The sequence below is a fragment of the Epinephelus lanceolatus genome, chromosome 2, assembly GCF_041903045.1.
Source record: "Epinephelus lanceolatus isolate andai-2023 chromosome 2, ASM4190304v1, whole genome shotgun sequence".
Taxonomy (NCBI): Eukaryota; Metazoa; Chordata; class Actinopteri; order Perciformes; family Serranidae; genus Epinephelus; species Epinephelus lanceolatus.
This window is the reverse complement of record NC_135735.1, coordinates 11506870-11527658: the sequence shown is the minus strand read 5'-3', so window position 1 is coordinate 11527658 and position 20789 is coordinate 11506870. Positions and strand designations below refer to the sequence as shown.

Genomic DNA, 20789 nt, shown 5'->3' with positions numbered 1-20789 from the left:
TCAAGGGCAACTCAGAGTGCTTTACAGAGCAATAAAATATAACACATAATAACAGATACAGTGTGAATCAAAGAGGGGAAAAAAAACATAAAATACCTTCGAAATGAAACAGCTAACTGTGAGAGGAGGTCAGACGTGTTGCTGGTGGTGAACCAAAAAAGACCTCCCAGCAGCTGTCAGATCTAAATTGGGAGGATTTATTGCTCTTACTGGTTCCCATTATACTCAGCTGCTCAGACACACTGGGAGGGTAGGGGAGATATGCACACACACACACACACACACACACACACACGTATCATCTTCAAGTATTGTTTTATGTTAAAGCATCTAGTTTTCTCAGCTTTTACAACAAACCACATTTGCTTCCCTTCACTGGAACACATTATTAAAGAATACTAACTTCTCTGATGTGTTACTCAATGAAATGGCAATGCTGTTAATTAATAAATGTGTATATTTGCTTGAAATGCATATTTAATCACTTGATGTGTATCTTGTAGGGTGGGAATATTGTAGGGTCTCACAAACTCACTGATGTTTGGCAGGTTGCAGATTCACCACAGGGTGAAGCAGTTCAGTCATTGTCAGATCAGCTCTCCACCTGCCAACCAGTGCCACCCACAGGAAAGTTAAGCTGTAATTTTAACACCTGTGTAAGCTGCACCCTGTATGTACAAACGCTGATACACAATAAGCACAATATGGGATGCAGTGATGGCTAGTAACTGAGTATCCAACATTTACTCAAACAGGCTACTGTCGGCTACTTATAGGTTCTGTGTAAGAGATTTTGAACATTAATATGGCAGCAAACAACTATTTGTTGTGAAGATACAGTGAAGTAATGGTGTCCTGAGCAGAGAATGAAGTGACACTTCTGTGTGTCATAATCAGACCTTGTCTCTTCTGACTGAGAGATGCAAGTGGACCTAAAGAGGAACCTTGTCCCTCTGCAAGACATGGCAGTAGCCTCCCTCTGGTCAAACATGGTTCTACTATCCAGGACTACAAAAACTATCTTAGTAGTTGAATTTACTGTGCCCTGGGCCACCTCTTACCACCTGAAGAAAGCCAAGTACCAGAATCTGGTTGATGAGGCTCTCATCAAAGGATGGCACCATTTTCCCCATCGAAATTGGCTGCCAGGGGTTCCCAACATCGGTGCACTATTTCTTCCAGAACAGTGGTTCCCAACCGGTGACTCGTGGTCCAATAGTGGGTCACTGATCCATTCTGAATGGACTGCGAGTGACTCACAAACATGTCAAGTTTGTAAAAAACAAATTTCATTTTTAAGGATAATGAATTTCTGGCACAGAGCTTTATTTTGAAGTGCCATTTCCTGCTGTGGAGTGACTGACTTACAGACAGCTATTTGACAGAGACAGCAAACCAGCTTGATGACATGGCCAAACGCAAGTATGACGCTAAATAACCTAAACTGTGTGGACCTCTAACTAATGGCTAAGCAGAAATCTGGACCCATGGCTGGAACAGTTGAAAACCACTGCTCCAGAAGGTCGGCCTGGTGCCCAAACATCTGAAGAAAGCCACCAGGGAGCCAGCCTTGGCAGCTGAGACAAGCTCAAGATGGTTGTGGTTGATGAGAGCCCACAGTTGGGATGCTTCTGCAGGTGAAAGCTAGTCAGTCTTCGCTGCCCCACTCAGGCAAGGTGTACAGTCTGAGGGGTGAAACGCTTGTGACTACGAGGTATGTGCTGATGATGCAAAAGGGTTGGCTGCTCCAACCACTGAGGAATAGCACCATGAGAAGAAACTTGCAACACCATATGTTGTGTAGCTCCTGCAGTTCCTGCTTGTAGCAAAGCATCTTTGATGTTTACTTCACCATCCTGAGCAGAGAATGACGTAACGCTTCCTCTGTGTGTCGTAAACAGAGCTTCTCTCTTCTTTGTTTTGGTAGCAGGCCAGTTGCGCATGCATACATGTGAGTCCCTCCCTTCTATCAGTTGGCTAATCGCAGGGGCTCTGCACTGCACTCATACAGCGGTTACTGATAATGGTATCCCAACCCAGGTGGGATGGCAGCCTCACAGAAGCACAACAACCTGGTTCCCCTCCAGGCTGACACTGCCTGCACTGTTGTCGCTATTAGCAATGTTAGCACTGTAAGCACCATGAGCATTTTCAGCATTCTTTTAGACATATTACATTTGTGTTTACCAGCAAACTCACTTCAGAAGACGGCCCTTGATATTGTCGACATTTTGGCTCAGGCACCCTCATGTTTTTCATTCACAGGGACAGCCAATTTAGAGTCACCAAGTAACCTGCATGTCTTTGGATTGTGGGAGGAAGCTGGAGTACCTGGAGAAAACCCACGCTGACACAAGGAGACCTGCAAACTCTGGACGGAAGGCCCTGCCCACCCTGAGGTATTGACTTGGGACCCTCCTGCTGTGAGGCAAGAATGCTAACCACTGCACCACCGTGCTGCCACATACACACGTACACTGTAAGAGGAGGCTGCTGCATAAGTTACATCACCTAGTACTGACAGAGAGATTGCTTCCACAATCTTCTTTCAAAAAGATAAAGAAAAACAGTGCATTAATATGTGGTTTGAAGGTAACAGTTTACAGTTTACATGTGACGTCAGAGGTGAGAATTGTGTGCCCAGACTCTGAACATCGTATATAGGCTAGCACCTTTAAGTAATTTTGAGGTAAGCTACTTACACTTTACCCAGGTATTTCCATGTTCTCCTACTTTAGCTATACTTTTTCTCCACTATTTCTACTATAGTTATTTTGCAGATTAAGATTATTTGTTATATATATATATATATATATATATACGTATATATATATATATATATATATATATATATATATATATATATATATACGTATATATATATATATATATATATATATATATATATATATATATATATATATATATAAAATCAGCAAATAAATCATGATGTAATTGTAATGTAATCATAATGTAATAATTACTAGGCTATAATCCAGTATAACATCTATCATGTGCCACTCTGCATAATGAGTACTTTTACTTTTGATAGGAAGTAAATTTTTGATGCAAATACTCTTGAAGTATTATTTAAGTACATTTTGAATGCAGGACTTTTGTTGTTAACCGAGTATTTCTAGATAAATTGTGTCAAATTTGTAAATATATATCTATTTAAATGTCTTATTTTACAACCCAGCGGTGTTAAAAAAATAAAAAACAGTGGGTTAAGAAGCAGATTTGTTTAATATTAAAATGTTAAGAAATACCGTTAATATTTTATTAAATGACCGGAAGTGGTGTGTTTACTCTGGTCAAACGCTTTTATTATGAACTAACTGACCGGAAGTGATGCGCCTCATCAGAATTACTTGACAGTGGTGTGAAGATGGCGGCGTACAGTTACTCTCAGCTGCTGCCGCTGCTGTTATGGTCCGTGTGTTTCTGCGGTTTCGGCTCCGTCCTCGGCTTGAAGGCTGCCAGCGGCCCAGCGGAGCCGCCCAACCCGCCCGTCCTCAGAGCCGCGGATCCGCCGGCCAAGGATGCACCTGCCGCTGCCGCCGCTGGGGCCTCTCAGCCTCGAAGGGCGACCGGCTGGAAGCTGTCGGAAGAGGAGGCCTGCCGGGAGGACCTGTCCCGCCTCTGCCCCAAACACACCTGGACCAACAACCTGGCCGTGCTGGAGTGCCTGCAGGACCGCAGAGAGGTAAGCGACCGCCGGCTGAGCTGGCAGGGTGCACAGCGGTCCCCGTGAGGTGATGTGCATCCGCTGGGTGTGTCGCCCCGGTGCTTTTGATCTACACCGGCTGTCAGCGTGACACTGATGCAGAGGTGAAGAGCTGATGGAGGGGTGAACACCTGCGTCAGTGTCCGAGCAGCCACACACACCTAAACACACAATTTAAGGCACCAGAAATCATGCTTTCTTCCCTATTTCACACCTCCAGAAACCACAAATATTTTTACCACAAAAACACAAGAAAAATGTTAAATTATGCGAAATTAAACTGTGCACAGTGTCACGTGTGTACGCTGGTTTGTGTATTTGCATTTATTGTAGCCACTGTATTTTACTCCATCTATCTGACAGCTACAACTTTGAAAATTCTGTTAAATCAAAAGTCAAAACAACATAATTCAACATATCAAGTACAAGTGCAACAGCTCTGTTTATGTTGTCAACACAAACAGACTAATTGTTTCCCTTTGTTTTTCCTGTTTGAAAGTTTGTTGACCAAAGCTGTTGCCCCAGCAACAGAATAGTAAAGACAAAGTCTGTATTCATACACTGTATATAATCAGTATACAGTATAGCAGCCTGCTGCAGTCCTGGTTTACTGCTGTGTTTCTGATGTTGATGCACACGGTAAAAGAAGACTTCAGTTTCTAAGGTTGATGTTAGGGACTGTTCATTACTTATGAGGGGAGGGGTGGTGCTCAAAGGGGGAGGCATGCCAAATAATTTTGAAGCACTGAGGAGAAACTTGTGTTTTTATTTTGGCTTAAGGGAGGGACATACAGATTGGAAAGGTTGTATTTCTTATTTATTTTACTGCTGATTTTTAAAGAAAACATGATATGGAACGCATGTTTTCTTTAAAACTCACCTAAATTGCATCATTTATCACAGCCAGAGACTGTAAGAACACCTGTTACCATTGAAATAGCTTGAAATAGTGATATTTAATTAAAATCACTTTATTCTACGTTTCATTTAAAATTTGACAAAAAAATAGATAATTTTCACTAACTAACAAGCATGCTTTAACTCCAGGATTTTGTCTTCAAATTTTAACATTAAAACATCAAAGGATAAGTTTATTAAAATCTAATAACTAATTTATGGTGGAGGGAGGGTCATGTATTTTCCGCCAGTCACTCAGGAAGGCTCATGAAAAAATATTTGTAGCTTCGGGGAGGGTCAGAATAAAACAAAGTCACATCCAACCTGTGGCCCTTTGCTGTGTATTGACTCCCTTTTCTCTCTCCACCTTTCCCACTAAACTGTCGTATCCATTAAAGGCAAAATGCCCAAAAAACAATCTTAAAAAAATATATATATGAGATGGGGAAAATCATCCAGCGGGCCGGATGATTTGATTTGATTTGATTTGATTTGATTCATTCACACATATACACAGCACTGCCAAAAAAATCAGGTGGAAGAACAGTTATTTAGTCAATGAACTTGAGAGTTAATCAACAGTTTTGATAATCTCTGAATGTTTTGGGGTTTCTGGACAGTTGGTCAAACAGAGCAAGCTGTTTGAAGGCTTTGGGAACTTGTGATTGTCCCTATTTTCCTGAGATTTTATAAACTAAAACGATTATTTGACTATTTAGAAAAGAAACTACAAAATCCACAATGAAAAGTTGCAGGTTTAGCATGTTTTTTAGGTATTTTTTTTTACTGATTTATGCAGCTAAATGCTCTCCTATACCCCACTTGTGCAACTGGCAATGCCGTCTTAATATCAAACTATTAATGTTAAGTGAAGGGTTTGATGTGGTTTGAGGTTTTCCCACCTCCGCACACTGCAGATGCTAACTGTGACCTTAGTGAGGTAATTATCAACCTGAGTGAGGTGTGAAGTGAGTTCGTGTGTGTGTGTGTGTGTGTGTGTGTGTGTGTGTGTGTGTGTGTGTGTGAGTGAGAAAGAGAGCAGTCATTCGGCTGTCAGGTGACTAACGGGCTGAAGTTTAACCACAAGGACTCTGCCTGCTTCTCTTGTGTATATAAAAAAAAAAATATTTTCACTCTAATCACAATCTGTTTCCAGATTTGCCGCCCACATGCGCAGATTAATTTTGGGCTGGTATTTTGGAAGTGAATGTGAGGAGAGTTTGTTGTTTAATTTTTTGGCTGTATTTGATTTGGAGTCCACTTGGTTAGTTGAAGAGTGCAGGCAGTGAAGGCCTCACAGTGCAGACGGATAGGAGGTTTATCACACTGACACGTGATCAACACTGCTGATCCGTACTCTTTATATAGCTTTACAATCGATAATCTGTAATGTTTAGGACGGCTCCCTCCTCTCTTGCTCTTCTTGAAGGTTTCCTCCATTTTTTCACAGTTAAAATGTTGGGGTTTTTTGGCTGGAGAGGGAGTGTTTTTCAAATGAGGGTCTTAAAATTGTGATGTTAGACTTGACTTGATTTGACTCTTGAAAGCAAAGCAGGTTTCAGTGTCTCAAATGATGATTGGAAATTAAATATCTTCTGTTCATCAACTAAAACAAGCAGCTTGATGAGCTTTAGGGACTTGCCGTGGCCATTTTTTTTTACTATTTTCTGACATTTTAAAAGACCAAGAAATGAATAGATTCATGAAGAAAATATTCATCAGATTAATTGATGATGAAAACAATCGTGAGCTGCAGCCCTAAATTTAACAAATAATCATACAGTGACGTTCTGAGTTGTTTCCTTTTCCTCCTCCTGTCAGAGTTTGGGACTCTGATTTATAGAAGAAGACATCAGATGTGATGATGACTGAAGTCTGGTGACCCAGTTTAATCCGTCCGGTTTTCTCACATGGACACACACATGCACACACACTTCATTAACAGAGTTGGATTACTTGTCAATCTGCACCAAGAAGGAAATGAAATACAGCTATGCAGAAAAATTACATCTATTTTAGTTTGACGTTTTTTAATTTTGTGGAGCTAGCAAGATGTTCCCTCTACGCTACCAAACATTAAGGAGGTAAATAGCCATGATGATTTGAATCTTCTGAAACTGAACCACTTCTGAATACTTAATGTTTAAATTTAAATGCCACTGAATTTATACCTTTGAAATATTGTAGTTCTAGTAGATAATTTAAAGCGACGCGATTTTAAAAACTTCCATTTAATTCAGTTTTATTTATAAAGCCCAATACAGCTCACAATTTGCCTCAGAGGGCTTCACAGCATACGTCATCCCTCTGTCCTTTGGACCCTTACAGCAGATAAGAAAAAACTCCCCAAAAAACCCTTTAACAGGGAAAAAAACATGGTAGAAACCCCAGGAAGCGCAACTGAGGAGGGATCCCTCTTCCAGGACGGACAGAAATGCAATGGATGTTTGAAAAATTTAGACTGAAATGGACAAATATTGTAAAATATTTAAAAAAAAAACTGTATACAAGTTGCTCAAATTCAGTTTTGTCCAATTCCCGTGTGGAAATGAAAGTCAAGTGGTTCAATTCAGGCATCAGAATTCTATGTTTTATGATTTCTTGTTTACATTTCAATGAATTTACTGTCAGTCGTGTGATCCAAACAGTTAGGCCCAGCCTGCATGGAGCTTACAAGACACCATAAAATCAAACACGCCAGGACCAGAGTCCAGTGTACATATGTTCAGACAACGTAGAGGAAAAAAGAACATGGAAAATGGAGCAAAGCGACAGAAGCATCCCACATAATCAGATCATCATTGTGCAAGAGAGAGTTCAAGGATCACTCACAGAGACATTTCCTGTGTAGCACTCAAAAATCAAAATAAGTGCTAATTAAACAATCGATGTTTTCCAGGCTTTTGTGACCAAATTGGCAAACTTAAACACATCAGAATTAAACAACCATTCTAGCTCTTGGTCATCCGAACCCAGAATATGTCAGGGTTTAAACGATCCATTTCAAAGAACATTAACTCTCTTAAGTCATCATAGTTTACACAGTGTAAAAGAAAATCGAAAAAGTATAAATGGGGACAAAGTTATAGAAACACCTGTCAGAATAACACAGTGCAAAAAAGATGCATTATTTTGCCGTCAGATTTTTCTAACTTACAAATGTCAGGATGAGCTTCAACAATATAAAAACTATCACTTCCAAAATATTTTCATATACATGCGTAGAAATGTTATTTTTGGAGGCATTAGTGTAACTGATGTAAACATAAACATATTAAATAGATGTACACGTCTGCAAAACCATCCTGTCCCTGAGAGTTTTAACTGGTGTTGACGTCACCCCAAACCCCCCCCCCCCCCCCCCCCCCCCCAACACGCTGACGTCAACCCCACACACACACACACACACACACACACACACAGACTCCTCCAGCGGCCCTGAGCGATGCCCTCTTTACTGAGATAATTACATCGCTTCGACTCTATAACAGCTGTGGCCTCCTGAAGAGGTAAATGACTCTTATAAATCTGCCTCTTCTCCACAGAAAGACACCCCACACACACACACACACACACACACACACAAAACACAGCAAGTCAGCGTGTGTGTGTGTGTATGTGTGTGTGTTACAGTTCAGCGCTTCAGTATTTATTTGTGGTGGTTTAAGCCCTAAAAATCTGACACTTGAGAGACGTCTGAGAAACGGCACCACAGTTATAAACTAACTGCTGGACAAGAAGTCACTTTGCCACAGCACACACAGGCCTGTGGACACTGAGGACACTTCCAACTGTGGTCATTAAATCAATCTGTCACTGACAGTCTGTGGAGTGACAGGGTGGAAAGATGTAGATTACAGAGCAGCTTCAGTCTGCAGGATGCTCTCTGTTTTTACTCTGTTAACTGGGATTCTTTGACTAAATACTCCTGTTTTAATCACAGTATCACTGTCTATGTTAGTGTTGTTACGATACTGGAATTTCTAATTTCCATACAATACCTTGAAAAATATTGACACCTGATACCATGTTCAATATCACAGGGAAGCTGTGACATTGGGTGAGAGGCCCAATACCCTCCCTGGACAGGTCACCAGACTATCACAGGGCTGACACATAGAGACAGACAACCATTCACACTCACATTCACACCTACGGACAATTTAGAGTCACCAATTAACTTGCATGTCTTTGGACTGTGGGAGGAAGCTGGAGTACCCTGAGAAAACCCACGCTGACACAGGGAGAACACGTAGATCCCCAGAAAGAGGTGCTTCCCCTACTTGGGGTTCACATCTCCAGCCCCGGGTTCGAACCAGGAACCCTCTTACTGTAAGGAGACAATGCTAACATGGCATGACTGGCGTTGGATAAATTTGGGTGTGAAAACTGCAATGCAACATTCCTTCCTTCATTCATTCATTTGAGTATCATGCCTTTTTTTGGCCCATCCCACATGAGATTACAAAACACTATTATTTTATAACCTTCAGTCTTGCTTTTACAAAAAACAGAAAGAAAAGAAACAAACACAAAAGAAACACAAACTAATTAAAAACAAGACAAAACTCAAAATCCCAAATGAGCTCCTCACAGGAGAAACTACCAGACTTTTACAGATTATCTCTGTAAAGAGTCGTCTCTCTTCTCTCCCCGGCTTTCTCCAGATAACTGGCTAATTTGTATGTTTCAGCTGTGAACAGATATCGCAGTCTTTGTCTTTGTCTAACCCCCTGGCAGTATAATAGAGCACAGGACACACACAAGCTTCAAACACGTAAGAGGTTGTTTTGAAAATTTTTCTTTACCAATGATTCCTCCCAGAGTTGTAGCTGCTGATTCTAAAGAACCTTGACACCAATTACAATGACATTACTTCATGTTACAAATCATTGTCTTTGGACTGACACACCAAGAAACGCCTGATCAGTTAGAAAGTTTATTGAAAAGAAATATTTTGGTAAATTTACTTTAGATAGATTGTTTATTTGTCCCCAGTTGGGAAATTTGACTTGCATCCCACAGTCATCAGGAGCACCAACACAATACAATACAAACAAAAAGCAACACTTACCGTCAAGCATCGTGCCAGCATCATGAACACAGTAGGGTTGTTTAGGTGAGTCCTATTAAAATACTGATTTAATGAATAAACAGAAATTACATTCACATGCAGAGCTGAGGTGCTTATTCAGGAGCGCAATACTAGTGGGGACAAACGACCTCTGTGCTCGGGCTTGTAGCCTACGTACAGTAAACCGTCGCCCCGATCTCATAAGGTCATATTCATTGAATAGTGGATGCCTTACGTCTCCAGCAATAGCCTTCCCTTTTTTCAGGACCCGGGCCTTGTACAGTGACGGCATGTTGTTAATTTGCACCCCAGCTATTTTGCTGGAGACGTTAATGACTTTAAGGAGTTTGGTTTTGTTACTCACGGATAGTGCTTTATTAACCGTTAATCTGCTAAAAAAAAACAAAACTGATATAGTGATGGGATTTCTCATTCACTTGTGAGAGCTGGTTCTTTGGCTCTCGTTCACTTTAAAGAGCCGGTTCAAAGATGCGGTTCATTCTTTTATTTTTGTTTTGTTTTGTTTTTTTTGCTGTGTGTGGTGGGGGGGTGTTAGTGGGTTCAACAACGAATCGCATTGCTGATTTATCGCGTCACACAATCTGGATATTGTAACGTAGACCCAGAATAGACTCCGCAGATATAAAGTTTGGTGTAGTCATAGCAATGTCCTTCATACAAGCCTGTCAATACAAGCAAGTGCTAGCGGATAGTGGGTTACCTTCCTACCATTCGACGTGAATTCGACGTGAATTAGGAATTGGCTCGTTCACTCTAAAGAGCCGGTTCAAAGACTTGGCTCGTTCGCGAGCGTCACATCACTAAACTGAAATGACTATTTGGTGAATGCACTTAATAACTTGTTTAGGAATCGTAACACAAAGTTCAAGACTTACTTGACCAGTGACTTGCAAAACGATGACTTTGTCCCACTCATTTAAAATGTGCCCTTTGCAGCTGAGGGTTATATTTCATAGAAGTTTCATCATTTCTTCTGATGTTAACACCTCCATCACGAAATACCATGTATATCTATGATAATTTTGTCGGAGATTCCAATTCAGGGAAGATAGGCCTTGTTGTCAGTGTCATGGTGACTTTTTCATAGTAAGAGATTGCAAAAAAAAAATAAATAAATTGAGAAATATTTACACAGAATAGAAGAAAATTAAAATAAATATATTGAAACATACCATATAAAATATGTACATTGTATCTGAATTAAAATGAAAGAGCTGTGCAGTTTTTAGAAGTGTTAGTTTTGGAGGACTGTGCAAAGGAATATGCAAAGGTTCACAGTACAAAACATAAATAGAATATACAGAAATATAGTCCCTAATATGTGGGCTGAGGTAATGCATGTAAGCAAATAGTTGCCTTAATACACATCTAACAGACATGAAGCAACATCATGTAAATTTGTATCATAATAATTTAGATAAAATCTGTAAAATAAAATTTTATTGAAGGTGTTTGATTATAATATTTTAGGAAAAATCAGTAAAATTACAATGTTTCCTGCAAAACCGTTAATGAAAATTTCTTTAAATTTATTATTTTTTAACTTTATTTAAACTATTTTTTTTTGGGGATATTTTACTTTAATTTAACAGTCCTTGTTTGGCAGCAGTTGCTGGCAGTCATTTGACCGTTTGTTCAATGATTTGTGTCTGTGGAGATTATAAATCAAATATTCCCTCTCTTTAAGCTCTATTTTTGTTCTTCACAAACGTCTGTAGGAAATATCTGTCTCTAAAGGCTCCACCATGTTCACCAGCCATCACTTTGTCTGCTGTTTGGTGCTGAGCAGGTCGTGCACAGTGGGTTGATCAGAGCACTGAGACTGAAATCAAAGGGTACATGTGCCATAAAAACCAAACCAAAGAGCTCCAAGAGGCTAACGATGGATAACAGTAGATCCTCCTCTGAGGCTTCATCACCGCAAGAAACTCCTTTCACATTACGGTCATCTAATAAAGTGCCTTTTATGAACAGATGAAAGGAAGCTGGTACAGTCTGGTGCTGCACATGACAGAGAAATTTGTTTAAGCAGTTACAGTAAATCTACAATAAAGCTTTTGTTGGCTTAAATGTACAGAGGTTGGCTTCACACTGCCCACTTGTCAGTGACATTAGGTTCCCTGTGATATAAAGAGAGTTTTGTCACATTACTCCCACTTCTTACCCAGACACAGTTAGCCTCTGTTACCCCTTCAGCGTGATCAGTCCAGTTGATTAATTTGGTCTCATTTCAGCAGCCTTTGATGTGAATGGAGCAGCTCCTTCATTAATTAATAACTCATAGTTTTACTAATTGGTAATTCTAATCTGGGAGGCCATGGAGGGTCTGTTTCCTCATTACATTTGTTCCTCTGTCTCTGAAACATTTAGTGGAAACGCTGGTTTGAAGTCAGAAGAAGGAGTTTTTGTCTGTGTTCCCGTGGGCTGAGCGGAGTTAACACCAAGTGCTTTCATGTCTGTTTTACTGCAGAGTGACGTGACGCTGTATGGAAAGCTTCTCCTGCTGTGTTTTCTGTTAGTCAAGGATGTTGTGGGAGAGTCTGTGAAGAGCTGCTGCTGCTGCTGCTTTGTTCATTTTGAATATGGCTTAAAGGGACAGTTCACCCCAGAATCACAAATACATATTCCTCCTCTGACCTGTAGTGCTATATATTAATCTAGATTGTTTTGCTTTGAGTTATCGAGTGTTGGAGATGTTAGCCATAGAGATGTCTGCCTTCTTTTGTATATAACAGAACTAGATGGCACTCAGCTTGTGGTGCTCAAAGTGCCAAAAAATAAATAAAATAATAATAATTCAAAAACAGCATGTCTCTTTTCAGAAATTATGACTCGGTTACTCAAGATAATCCACAGACCTTGCTGTCATGGTGTTGTCATGTAGGAACTATTTTCCGTTTACCAAACTTCACTTGCCAACTTTTTTGCCACAAAGAAGGAAGCGTGCATCTACTCCTATCTTACTTAGTATCACTAAGCTAGCTAACGTTACAGGTCAGCTGAGGAGGACGCCTCTCATCCATGATCTGAGCTTTACTACGTACTGAAAATCTTTGTTATGATACAGTAAATTAAATGTTGAGTGCTACATGCTGCTCTGAAAAACTGGAGCACATCTGAAGCATTTCTGTTTCCTCAGAGTCCAAACAAACGTTCAGTGTTCATAAATGTTTAAAATCACCCAAAGAAAAACTTTGTTCTTTCTCTCTGTTTTTCTGCAGGAATCTGAGATTGCTCCAGACTGTAACCATGTAAGTATTCCCTCTACAACACACATTTGGTACAGCCCAAAAAAAAAACATTTAATACATTTCTTTTCATTTATCTTGAAGAGACAGTAGTGTAAGTCTTAAAGAGATAAAATCCTGTTGCTCAGAACTGAGGTCTCATTTTGCCCACTGGCAACTTTGGTAACTATTTTCATTATAGAAAACCAACACACTCTCACTCTGACCACGTCACATATTGACTTTTTGGTCATGGACTTTGCACGTCTACATATGATGTGCAAGGTACCCTGGGTGTGTTGGTTGTTGATGTTCTGGGACGCCGTGTCAAGTTCTGCCTGTTTCATGCATTGTCTTCTTTCAAAATACACTTGTGTTTTCACAGGAAATTTAACTTTTACATACAGTCTCTTCAAAATAAACGCACTACATCAGTACAACAATGGGAATGTATGTTTTTTTCATTACAATCTTACGGAATGCAAACACTGCTCTCCTGGGTGAAAATCGGTGTTTGTCAAAAAATTATAATCCATTTATATTATTGTGTAATAGGCCAGTCTGCCTAATGGATACTTTAAAGCCACAGTGTGTAGGAATTTCTCCCATCTAACGTTGAAATCATATATTGTATTCAAACAGATGGCGCACTCTAGCGCCTCACTGTTTCAAACACGTATTGCAACAACTGTAGCCGCTGTGTACCAAAAAGCTATGATAACACTGATGAAACCATATCATCCGATACTACATGGAGTATTCATTCAGGCTCCTACACAGACACACGCGACACGAGTTGACAAACCCCCTCCTCACCATGCTGGCTGTGTTTACAACGTAGGACTGTTGGGGCGGATGTAAATTGAAACAAACCAATCGCGTCTTGTCCTTTGACAACTGACAAGTGGCTCAACCTCACACACCTCATCCCTCTCCTTGCATTACTTAGCCGCTAACAGCTGTTAGTGGCCAGCGGCGCTACTGCAGCATAACAAAGACCCACTCTTTGAGCATAATGCAGGATCATGTATTATGCAGCATCACGGGAGACGGAATCCTCGTCGCCAAGAAAGTGCAAAAGGGAATCAAAAAGGCAGCGTGCCCGGCGAATTAAAAAAACAAGGGTCAGCATTGGGGTTGCCTTTCCCAGGTGGAGAGAGCTGCTGAGGGAGAAAGGTAATACAATCACAGGCCAGCGCTAACAGCGGCTAACAGCAGCTAACAGCAGCTAACAGCGGCGCAGTGATGTGAGGAGAGGGAAGAGGCTGTTAGCGACTGGCCGCTAACAGCAGCTAACAGCCAACAGCGGCGCTGGCCTGTGATTGCATTACCATTCTCCCTCAGCAGCTCTCTCTACCTGGGAAAGGCTACCCCGATGTGGGCCTTCGTTTTTTAATTTGCCAGTCACGCTCCCTTTTCTATTCTCTTTTGCGCTTTCTTGGTGACGAGGATTCCGTCTGCCATGATGCTGCATATGCATGATCCTGCATTATGCTCAAAGAGTGGGACTTTGTTTCAAATTTGCCAGGGTAGTAGCGAAGCGCCTCTTGCTCCTCTCCTTTGGCTCCTCAGTCACGCAGTGCTGGCCTGGCTCTCAATGAAAACGCAGAAGGCGGTGCTGTATGTCCCTTGCTGGCGGGTGTATTCTCAAGATGGCGAAACGTAATGGAACCCCACAGATGACTTACCCGCACAATGTACAAACAAATACGAAATTCTCCTTTTACGAGAATAAGTCAGATTATTGGTGGAGGTAATAGTACACCTATGATGACATATTTATGAATGCAGACATCAATATTTGCCAATAAACAACTGAAAATGTTACACAATGTCCCTTTAAGTAGATGTTGATGCTTATACTTTTGTACTTTTACTTGAGTTAAATTTTGAATGCAGGACCTTTTTTTCACAACAATATTATTATTGATTTTAACACCAATAAACAAAGACATACACATACACACATCTAGTACACACGAAAGAAAAGGACACTGGAACAAAATCTCAGGACTGCTGAGTATTGAAACACACGAAATCCACTCCCACCCCCCCACCCCAAAAGTATAAAGATTAAATAAATAGATAAAATAAAGTAACACAAAAAATATATGTGTATATATATAAAATATAATAATAATATCAATGATTAAATGAGAGAGGAAAATAAAGAAATAAATATAAGAGGGAAAAGAAAATCATTAATTTCAGGTTGAGGATTGTGTTAGTACAATACACTTCAATTTAAGTACACATTATATTAATGTACAAATTTTGACAGATTTGGACCTTGCAGAGGGTCACTTAGAGCAATAACGTAGTATTTTTACTCTGTAGTGTTGCTGATTTTACTTAAATAAAAGATTTGAGTACTTTTTCTAACACTGAATAATCTAAGGTCACCTCCTCTCTGTTTGACATTAATAATGTCCCTTCACCTGTTGCTGTCTAAACGCCTCAGGTGACGTACAACCATAACTGACGACCTTCACAGACTTTGACTTTACATTTCCCCTCTCACACTCAGTCTGAGGTCTCTCTTCTTTTAGTTCCTGAAGCTCGTCTCAGTGTCGTCCGCGTGATAAACCTTCAGTGTTCAGGGTTCACCGCAGTTAACGGGAGGCAGGTTTATAAAGCACCACAAGGTTAATGGACCACTTGGACTGTCTTTATTACAGCACTGGCTGCAATTAGCATGTCACACACACACACACACACACACACACACACACACTTGCTTTGTTTTGGTGTTATTTTCTGGGCGGTCTGACTGTCAGTAGCTGTTATTTGTCAGCTGCTGCAGCTGGAGCCTCGCTGGCAGGACAACAATAAACACGTCAACACAAAATGGCAAAAAGAGAGAAAAGAATCTGAGGACAAAGAGAAGCATTTGGAACATTAAATAATTTAAGAATCCCAAAAAAGGGTTGCTGTTAGTTTTAGTGATGCTTTGAGCCGATCTGCACAGCCAGTATTGGGCTGAAAGAGACTCCAGCCACGTAGCATTGTATTTATTTGTTCTTAACGTTATGGGAGTTGTGAGGGACAGATTTTAAAAAGAATTGTCACGATCGAAGCAGCGGAGGGTGAGATATGCTGACATGTAGTCCGTGTGTGGGTCAATCTGCATAAAGAAAGGAATCTATAATCTCCATAATGCAGCTCAACAGCACTTTTTCATCACTCTGTCTTTACGACTCCTTACCCTCAGTTTATTCTGCAAATTCCCTCAATGCTGATTCAACAGTTCACCTTGCAGGGACCAGCTTTTTGTCCCCAGATGGGTCCTTAGTTTTGTGTAGCTGAGAATAAAGTGGATGTCTCTGTTGTATGCAACTGTAATGTTTTTTTTTTGTTCCTCCTTGTCCTTCAGCTCCTGTGGAACTACAAACTCAATCTGACCACAGATCCAAAGTTTGAGTCGGTGGCCATGGAGGTCTGCAAGAGCACCATCGCTGAGGTCAGTTTGCACCACATTTCCTGTCAAATTAGATTTACTTATTACAGTATGAACTTTTTAAAGGAAGAGTGTGTAAGATTTAGGGGGATTTAGTGGCATCTAGTGGTGAGAATTGCAGATTGCAACTTGCTGAAATTTCTCTCAGTTGGATTTCCTTCAGTGTTCATGGTTCAGGAGGTTTTTACTGAGAGCCAAATTATCTGCAGAGGTCTCTCCTTCTCCAAAACAAACAGACCAGGTGAATAAAATCGATAAAAACACCAAAAGAAGCAGCTTCACATTACAAATCAGTGTTTCTCCGAAGCTGTTTGGCACGCTGCAGAAGAGCCGCTAGCTTAGCACCGTATTTCTGATCCAGACTTTTAGGTCTTTACCTTGAGTCAAATTATCCACAGAGGTCTCCTCTCGTCTAAATGCCTTATTCTAAGATAAAGAAAACTCAGCAATTCTTATTTTCATGTGACTATACACTTAAGAAAAAACACTTATTATGTTATATTCCATTTCTGCCGTCAATATACCCCTCTAAATCCTACAGACTGGACCTTTAATAACTGTTTTTTTAACAGTATTGTTAATATCAAGCAAACATACTCAAACATATGTACATCTCTTTAAACTTTATTTATCCTTAAAATCTCAAAATCATCATTAGAAAGTTGAACTCTTTAAGTTAAATGCAGCCTGTCCCTCTGACCCGTCACATGTTTGATACCTTCAGATAAAGGAGTGTAACGAGGAGGAAAGAGGGAGGGGCTACCTGGTGTCCTGCCTGGTGGATCACCGTGGCAACATCAGCGAGTACCAGTGCAACCAGTACATCACCAAGATGACCAGCATCATCTTCAGCGACTACAGACTGATCTGCGGCTTCATGGACAAATGTAAAGAAGACATCAACAGCCTGCGCTGCGGCAGCATCAACGTGGGACACAAGGTGAGTGTGTATATGTTTAAAGTGACCAATGTTGTTTACAGTATGTACCACTGGTAACATAAAAAATCTTGGTTGTCTGTTTTAAAGATGCTAAAATTACTTAACTGTTATCTTAGATTGTTGTGTTGGCAGCAACAAAACATGACTCAGAGTTTTGAGTTTTCTTGATCCATTTAACTTACTTATATTCATTTTTTTGCTGTTTCTCGTCAGGACGTCCACTCCCAGGGCGAAGTGATCGCCTGTCTGGAGAAGGCGTTGGTGAGGGAGGTGGAGCAGCAGGATCATGTCCGTCCAATCAAAGAGGAGTGTCAGAAGGCGATTCTGCGGGTGGCGGAGCTGTCTTCAGATGACTTTCACCTCGACCGACATCTTTACTTCTCCTGCCGAGACGACCGGGAGAGGTTCTGTCAGAACGTAAGGAGACTCTGTTGGTTCTTGCAGGACATGTACATGATATGGGTTCAAAATCAGTTTCAACTTTATTATAATTTACTCTTCACAGTAACTTCTGGCAGCTAAGAAAGGTAAATTAGAATGTGCTTGTAGTGTGCAATCGTCTGAATTAGTTATTTTAATAATAGAAAATTGAATCTGCATGAAAATACACACAGTGACAGATTTTCCTTTTGAGTTTCCTTCAAGTAACTGCAGTAGTAAATGTTAAAAAATGCCCTTCGTAGTGTTAAGAAATCCTTTCAAACATTCCAGGATCCTTTATCAATCACCAAACTTTCCACCGATTTCCATGAAAAATGTATGTTCTGATAACGAACAAACAAACACATAAAAAATTAAAGGTGTAGCTAGACGCAAGTTAATTATCTGTAACCTTCAACGTCTGTGTCGTTCCTCCTCTCCACAGACTCAGGCAGGAGAGGGAAAAGTCTACAAGTGTCTCTTCAATCACAAGTTCGAGGAAGCCATGTCAGAAAAGGTACGAGCAGTCCGGTTGTGTTTTCATATTGGACTTGTTTCGCTCACTAATACTCCTCTTCCTCCTCTCCCTTCACAGTGCCGTGATGCTCTGACCACCCGTCAGAAGCTGATCTCTCAGGACTACAGAGTCAGTTACTCTCTGGCCAAAGCCTGTAAGATGGACCTGAGGAAGCAGCGCTGCAGCCTGGACACCAACCTGCCGCGAGCCCGAGAGGCCCGGCTGTCGTACCTGCTGCTGTGTCTGGAGGCTGCTGTGCACCGCGGTGAGATGGAGGAGACCTGGTTTTAGCAGAAAGCTCTGAAAAACCTATTTTATACTACTTTCCTGCAGATAAAGTTAGCCGCTAAAGAGTCAGATATTTTCATCTGGAGTTGGTGGAGACCAAAACAGAGCTACAAGGAGAGTAAATATTGGAGTTAACGTTCATCTGGTGGACACCAATATGGCTCCACATAATGCTAATGTTACTCCATGTCTCCTGGATGTTTTGAAAGGCTCATATCAACTTTATAATGTGATAATAGGTCAGTGTTGTGTTAACATGATGCTCCACAGCCCCCCAGTGGCCAAAAAAGTAACTGAATGCAGCTTTAAATAAACAGAAAATGTTGATAAAATGTAAATACAAAAGTTGTGCTGTTATACACCCCCTGTGTCATCAGGGCTTAACTGTGTCAGTAATTGTTTAATCTTGTGCTCTGCAGGTCGTCCAGTCAGCGGCGAGTGTCAGGGAGAGATGCTGGACTACAGGCGGATGTTGATGGAGGATTTCTCTCTGAGTCCAGAGATCGTGCTGCACTGCAGGACGGAGATCGAGGCTCATTGCTCTGGCCTGCACCGCAAAGGCCGCACGCTGCACTGCCTGATGAGAATTGGACGCGGAGATCGCAGCACCACAGTCGACAGCGTCTGCCAGAGCGCCGTATGTCACTGACGCTGATACTTAAATGTTAAAGAGATACTAAGAGCTGCGAGGCAGGACTTTTTGTGTGTGCTTAATCAAGCGGCATTTTCTTCTTGATAATTCACATAAATGGTTTTGAATTTAAATTGAGAAATAGTCTTTACAGTTGCAGAATCAGACTTTAGTTTCTGTTTGTACAATGAGTCATTTAAGTACTCTAAATTGATGTTAATGGTGTTGGTGAAGAAATTTAAAAGGCAGTGAGTCACATCACCATCTAAAACCACTCTGCATAGTTCATTAAGTGGTTCAGCTTTTAGTTGTTGGGTTCAAGTGGTGGAGATGTTCTACACTAAAACTGCCAGTTCAGTTTTTATTAAGATTGTTATATTCAGTTTTCATAACAGGTGAGAGAAGTCCTTCAAAAACTTAAAGTTTTAACAGCTCTTTCTTCATATTTGTTAAATTAAGATTTTCAAACTGGACCTGCTGCTTTTAGCTTTGTAAAACTACCAAATATTCAGCAAGAAAATTAATGTTTGAAAATGAAAAAAAGGTTTTATTATTATTAATAAAAACAAAAAGAATATATGAATTAACATAAAAATCAGTCAGTGCAGTTTATAATGATCAGGCTGTGTGTCAGTGGAGATCTGATAGGTTGTTTATCAGTAAATGAAGTAGGAAAATAGAAATAAAATCCTGCTGCTGACCTTTAATGTTTTTCTCTCTTTGTTTTCCACTGCAGCTGCAGACGTTGATCCAGTCCGCCGACCCCGGAGCCGACTACAGGATCGACCGAGCGCTCAATGAGGCCTGCGAGTCCGTCATCCAGACTGCCTGCAAACACATCCGCAGCGGAGACCCAATGTGAGCTGGTTACTAACACACGCACACACACACACACACACCTGTACATACTATGACCATATTATTACAATATGTCAAATCCTCAGCTTTAGATGTTTGTTTTGTTCTTCAACCTTGATTAACATAAGTGTGTATGTCTGTAATGGACACTGGTTCATTATCTGATGTGTGTATGTGTGTGTAGGATCCTGTCGTGCCTGATGGAGCACCTGTACACAGAGAAGATGGTGGAGGACTGTGAGCACCGGTTGTTGGAGCTGCAGTATTTCATATCCAGAGACTGGAAGTGAGTTTTTACAACAACCAAAATGTTTCAGATGATTCTTGGCCTCAGAAATAATAATTTTACGACATGATCTTAACTCAAGGACCACTTACTTGCTTTTCTCAGGGTCTTCATCACCATATGGTGGCAGCTCAGTTGTCATCACGTAGCCTAAATGTAGAATTTGTATGTGAGCCGAGTATGTTGTGTTTAGATCTGCCATTGAAACCTTGTTTTGATAATTTGAGCAAAGCAATTGTACAAGATTGAATAGGAAATAAGAAGAACAAACAATAGGCGTTATCTTGACAACTTCCCAGAGACCGACAGAGTTATTAGGGACACATGAAAATAATTACTTGAGTCATGAGATAAATCTCCAGATAATGTGAAGAGAGTAAGAGAAAGAAGGAAAAATGAAGGGTTCAACAGATGTCTCAGTTGTTATTTATCTTCCTGAGTCATGT

The 20789-nt window shown here is 40.6% G+C and overlaps 1 protein-coding gene across 2 annotated transcripts in view; it reads left to right on the top strand.

The window, feature by feature from the left end:
- Positions 1 to 3351: 3351 nt before the first annotated feature.
- The window catches only part of LOC117257919 (Golgi apparatus protein 1-like), a 31533-nt gene continuing 14095 nt past the window's right edge, over positions 3352 to 20789 (top strand). For both annotated transcript variants that reach the window (XM_033628345.2, XM_033628338.2), the window contains exons 1-10: positions 3352 to 3706; positions 12941 to 12970; positions 16320 to 16406; positions 17128 to 17343; positions 17557 to 17760; positions 18209 to 18280; positions 18359 to 18545; positions 18988 to 19205; positions 19936 to 20057; positions 20242 to 20343. In XM_033628345.2, the coding sequence (XP_033484236.1) occupies positions 3389 to 3706; positions 12941 to 12970; positions 16320 to 16406; positions 17128 to 17343; positions 17557 to 17760; positions 18209 to 18280; positions 18359 to 18545; positions 18988 to 19205; positions 19936 to 20057; positions 20242 to 20343 (1556 nt within the window). In that variant the 5' untranslated portion in view covers positions 3352 to 3388. The remainder of the gene's footprint in view (positions 3707 to 12940; positions 12971 to 16319; positions 16407 to 17127; positions 17344 to 17556; positions 17761 to 18208; positions 18281 to 18358; positions 18546 to 18987; positions 19206 to 19935; positions 20058 to 20241; positions 20344 to 20789) is intronic.